Source organism: Phocoena sinus, chromosome X, assembly GCF_008692025.1.
Source record: "Phocoena sinus isolate mPhoSin1 chromosome X, mPhoSin1.pri, whole genome shotgun sequence".
NCBI classification, from domain to species: Eukaryota; Metazoa; Chordata; class Mammalia; order Artiodactyla; family Phocoenidae; genus Phocoena; species Phocoena sinus.
This window is the reverse complement of record NC_045784.1, coordinates 110,960,621-110,966,620: the sequence shown is the minus strand read 5'-3', so window position 1 is coordinate 110,966,620 and position 6,000 is coordinate 110,960,621. Positions and strand designations below refer to the sequence as shown.

At 41.2% G+C, this 6,000-nt stretch overlaps 1 protein-coding gene across 1 annotated transcript in view; it reads left to right on the top strand.

The window, feature by feature from the left end:
* Positions 1-5,120: 5,120 nt before the first annotated feature.
* Positions 5,121-6,000, top strand: part of LOC116747184 (fibrous sheath-interacting protein 2-like) — a 65,553-nt gene continuing 64,673 nt past the window's right edge. Inside the window, 2 exon segments of the mRNA XM_032618974.1 lie at positions 5,121-5,315; positions 5,587-5,660. Of these exon segments, the coding sequence (XP_032474865.1) occupies positions 5,121-5,315; positions 5,587-5,660 (269 nt within the window).

The window sequence follows — 6,000 nt, the reverse complement described above, 5'->3', positions numbered from 1 at the left end:
AAGCAAAAATAAACAAATGGGACCTAATTAAACTTAAAAGCTTTTGCACAGCAAAGGAAACGATCAACAAAACAAAAAGACAACCTACTGAATGGGAGAAAATATTTACAAATGATATGACCAATAAGGGGTTAATATCCAAAATATATAAACAGCTCATACAAATCAACATCAAAGAAACAAACAACCCAATTAAAAATGGGCAGAAGAACTGAATAGACATTTTTCCAAAGAAGATATACAGATGGCCAACAGGCAGATGAAAAGATGCTCAACATGGCTAATCATCAGAGAAATGCAAGTCAAAACCTCAATGAGATACCACCTCACACCTGTCAGAATGGTTATTATCAAAAAGACTACAAATAACAAATGTTAACAAGGATGTGAAGAAAAGGGAACCATAGTACATTGTTGATAGGAATGTAAATTGATGCAGCCACTATGGAAAACAGTATGGAGGTTCCTAAAAAAACTGAAAATAGAAATACCATATGATCCAGCAATTCCAATCATGGGCACATATCCAACAAAAACACTAATTCAAAAAGATACATGCACCTCAATGTTTATAGCAGCAATATTTATTGATTCAATAGTAAAGATATGGAAGCAATCTAAGTGTCCATCCAACAGACGGATGGATAAAGAAGATGCTTCTTTATGGAAGCATCTTGGAATATTATTATTTATATTATTATAAATAATATTACTTATTTATATAATAATATTATATAATATTATTTATATAATATTATAAATTATATTATTATTTATATTTTTATAAATAATAATGGAATATTATTCGGCCATAAAAATAGAATGAAACTTTGCCATTTACAACAGCATGGATGGACCCAGAGGGTATTATTCTTAGTGAATCTTAAGTCAAACAGAGAAAGACAAATACTGTATGTTATCACTTATATGTGGAATCTAAAAAATAAATGAATAATATAACAAAACAGAAACAGACTTACAGATATAGAGGACAAGCTAGTAGTTACCAGTGGGAAGAGGGAAGAGGAGAGGGACAAGACAGAGGTAGGGGATTAAGAAGTACAAACTATTATGTATAAAATAAATAATCTACAGGAATATATTGTACAGCACAAGGAATATAGCCAATATTTTATAATAATTTTAAATGGAGTATAATCTATAAAAATATTGAATCACTATGCTGTACACCTGAAACTAAGATAATATTGTAAATCAACTACACTTCAATTTAAAAAGAAAAAGGGCATTGTCCCACAGCCCTTAACATGCTACCCAAAGTAGAGAGAAGCCCGTCTCAAAAAGTGTTGTGGGTATAACTTCTGTTCAGTGGAGTCAGGTTCATATGAACTCACATTTTTAAGAGAGCTGAACTAGCAAAATACCTTCAAATAGATCTAAGAGAGCCTAGATTGCTCAATTTGCAAATTCCGACCGGGCCCCCAGCTTTCTGTGGGCAGGGAGGGGGAAGGCTGAGAAAGCCACTAAGTTGTAAACACAGGCCATTTCTTATATAAAAGTATGACCCATGGGGCCAAGTCAAGAGCCCAGAGGATGAAAATAAGAGCTATGGATAACAGTGAACTAGAAAGCCACTCCCAGGGAATAGAATCAGGATCTAGTCAAGGATATCTCTGCTCCAAGAAAAGGGGGACCTGGCAACATGTACCCAGGTGGATTCCATAGTTGCTATGGGCCAGTGACTCCTTTGTACCTCTATTTTCAAATGGGAGTGTTTATTTACTGTAGTTATCTTTTCCTTGTATCACCACTGTTGGTTAGAGGGTGGTACAGATAACTTGTGTGGCAGATTGTATTTTTCCAAAGATGGTCACATCAATATATAGACTATCCCACATGCTGTTCTCACAATGTGACATTGACAGCTCTCCATCAAGATGGTGGCATCCATGTTCTTTTCCCTTGAACTTGGGTGGACTTTTGTAACTGCCTCAACCAATAAAATGTCATGAAAGTGATGCTGCATGACTTCTGAGGCTAGGTCATGAAAGGCAACAGAGCTTTCGCCTGGCACCCTCTCTCACGTGCTCTTGCTCTAGCTCTCTCTCTCCCCTTGCCCTTGCAATGCAGTGCTATGTTGTGAGAAAGCCCAGTCAATACAAAGAGGTTAGTGTGTGTGTTCTGGCTGGCAACCCCAGACAGGCTCCTAGCCAACAGCTACAAGCCACACATGTGAGTGAACAAAGTCTTAAGATGCTGCCAGCCTTCACCTTCAGCTGAAAGGGCCTTCCAACTGAAGCCCCAGACATCATGGAACAGAGACAAACTATACTCTCTGATGCCCTGTCTGAAACAGAAGCCAAGGAGGTAATAAATGATTTTATATTGTTTTAAGCCACTAAATATAGGGGTAACTTGTCACATGGCAATAGATAACTAATGCAAATTGCTTTACAGTTCATAAATCTCTGGAATAACAAGAAGCTACCTCTGGGTATGACTGTAGATGACAAAATCCTGAACTTTGAGCTGATGCTATAATTGGATGAAACTTTTGGGGTCTTGGGAGAGGTAAGTATATTTTGCCTATAGGAGGAACAGGAATCACAGGGACCAGAGGAAGCCAGTGCTATATTGTCATATTAATCACCAAAGATAAACGACACCTCTCTGTATCCATGCCCTTGGTTAATCCTCCGCTATATTGACTGGGCTTGCCTGTGTGACTTGCTTTGGTCAAGGTGATGCAAGCCAAATCTTGAAAGTAGTTGCACTTCAGGGCTTGCCCCTTCTTGCTGCTGGGAACCCTAAGACCACCATGTGAAGAAGCATGGCCTTAGCTCCTAGAGCATGAAAAACTCACGGAGAGAGAGCCCAATTACCCCAGTCATTCCAATTGAGGCCCCAGAATTAGCCAGGCAAAGAAGGGGCATAGTCATGCAAGGCAGAGGGGACAGCATGAGCAAAGGCACAGAGTCACGAACCAGCAGGTTGTGTGCAGTTTTATCTTACTGTTGGGTCAAGTTTGAGAGATGGTATTGCAGTAGTGTCTTGGAGAGGTAGACAGGGACCAAGTCACAAAAAACGTTTTATGCTTTGTTTTCATTCTTTCTTCCTCAGGATCATTAGGGGTTTTAAGCAGGGGAGAGACATGATCTGTTAGCAGTTTAGAAAAATCACGTTGGTGGCAGGATGAAAGATGGATTAGAGAGTGAAAGGTGAGAGATATTAGGAGGTTGTGATAACGGTGTGGACAAGAAGTGATGAGTGGCTTAATTGGAGCAGTGGTAGAAGAAGTGGCAAGGAGAGGAAAAATAGAGGAAATATTTAGGAGGTGAACACAGCAGGACTTAAGGATGGATTGAATGTCAAGGTCATGGGGAAAGAGAGGCATCTAGGAGCATTCTCTGGTTTCTGGCTTCAGTAGAACTAGTACCAGTCACTGACAGAGGAAATACAGAAGGAATAATTAGGCCTTTTTTGGTTCTGTTTCACTGAGGAGAGGTTGAGTTGAGTGTTGGGCATGTCAATTTCAGTTGCTTGTCAGACATCCGTATAGAAATGTTTGGCTGGCAGTAGTGTATATAACCAGGCTAGAGTTTTAAATGCAGGAGTTGTAATCATATATGTGGAATTAAAACAAGAACACATATAAGAGTACAGCGTATTGATTAAGAATATAGCTTTTGGGCTTCCCTGGTGGCGCAGTGGTTGAGAGTCCACCTGCCGATGCAGGGGACACGGGTTCGTGCCCCGGTCCGGGAAGATCCCACATGCCGCGGAGCGGCTGGGCCCGTGAACCACGGCCGCTGAGCCTGCGCGTCCGGAGCCTGTGCTCCGCAACGGGAGAGGCCGCAGCAGTGAGAGGCCCGCGTGCCGCAAAAAAAAAAAAAAAAAAAAAGAATATAGCTTTTGGAGTCAGCTAACTTGGATTCAAATCTCAGCCCCATCACAAATTATCCATTGTCATTGTGAACAGTCTTCATCTACAGAGATGGAGTAAATATAGATGGGGTTGTTGTGAGGATTAAACGAGGCAAGGTTTAGCATAGAATCTAAAATTAATAAGTTCTCAATAAATGATAGGTATTGTTACTAAATGACCAAGATATAACAAAGAAGTAGACCAAAAATATGGAGACAAGAAATGTCCAAAAGGCACATGAAAAGATGCTTGACATCACTAATCATCAGAGAAATGCAAATCTAAAGTACAATAAGATATCACCTCACACCCCTTAGGAGAGCTAGAGGAAGGAAGGAAGGAAGGAAGGAAGAAAATAAGTGTTGGCAATGATGTGGAGAAATTGAAACCCTTGTGTACTGTTGATGGGATTGTAAAATGGCATAACCACCATGGAAAACATCCTCAAGAAATTAAAAATACAATTACCATATGATCCAGCAATCCCACTTCTAGGTACATATCCAAAAAGTTTTGAAGTAGGGTCTCAAAGAGACATTTGCACACCCATGTTCATAGCAGTACTATTCATAATAGCCAAGAGGTAGAAGCAACCTAAGTGTCCATTAATGGTTGAATGGATAAAGAAAATGTGATATATACATATAACAGAATATTATTCACCCTTTAAAAGGGAAGAAACCATACCACACGCTACCACACATATGAACCTTGAAGTCATTATACTAAGTGAAACAAGACAATCACAAAAAGACAAATACTCCTTGATTCCACTTATATCACTTATATAAGGTATCTCAAGTATTCCAATTCATAGAAACAGAAAGCAGAATGGTGGCTACCAGTGGCTGGGGGGAAGGGAGGAAAGGAGAACTGTTTAATGGGTATAGCGTTTCAGTTTTGCAAAATGAAAAAGTTCTGGAGATCTGTTGCATAACAATTTGAATATATGTAACACTACTGAACTGTACACTTAAAAATGGTTAAGATGGTAAATTTTATGTTATGCACTTTTAGCACAATAAAAAGATGCATGAAAGAACAGGGAGACAACGTACAAATTCCCAACAAACCAAGTGCAGCCTCGGCTCTCAATGTATTTACCCGGGCGACCACTGTCTTGGCTGCCCAGACTGGATGTGGGCGTGGAGCGGGAAAGGTGTGAGTGAAGAGAAGAAACGAAGACTGCTTGCTGCGCCCCAGCCCCCAGCCCCCTGGGGGCTGACGTATGGCCATGGATCTGTACCTCAGCAACTGCTATAACACTGTCCAAGCCGCCGCCGCTAAGGCGGCTGCCAGCAGCCTAACTGCCGACAGGGAGCAGTGCGACTCCGTGAGTGGCGGCCAGTCGGTCCTCCTCCGGGATCCGGGGCTGGTCTCGGAAGGGAAGGAGGGTGGGCAGATGGAAGAGGGGGAGATCTCAGCAGAGGTGGGGATGGGTCCGGCTCCCAGGCCCCCGGCAGTTAGTGCCTAGAGCTGCCTCTGGCCTGGATTAGCTCTGAACGGTGCTCAGAGATAGGGTTGGTGACCAGGGTAAACTGGGAGTCCTTCCAGGTTGTCAGCAGGATGGGTTCTTTCAACCCTGAGTGTGTGATTCTTTGGTTTATTTGGAGGTATTAGCCTATTGAAGTTTAAGTAGATTGGTCTAAACTAAAAGAATAGTTCTAGAAAAAAAGAAACTTTCTAATTATATCTGACAGAGCTCTCAAAAAAAACCCATTCCAGAGGTGGGAGCTGCTCATCTATTGAATCTTCCTCTTGGGGTCAAGCTGCCTACAAATTAAAGTGAAAAGGCAAACTAACTTTTAATAGTGCTGAAGTGATTTTCTTGACTGTTTTCAGCTTGCTATTAAACTTGAAACACTGCTATGATTCTGCTTTGAGTCAACTTCAATTTCACACACCAAGTGAAGTTAAAATGAGTTGAAGTGTTCAGTGTCTGAACCTCACTTTAATGATAGAAGCCCCCATGATATGCCTCAGCCACCCAATTCAGCTTTATCTCCAACCCAGAACCTCAACTCTGAAAGGTCGGGGTCTTTTCTGCCTACCCACACGTACCATGCTAATTCCTACTTCTGTGCCTTTGTTCTTCTGGCTCCTGAAACCTGGCA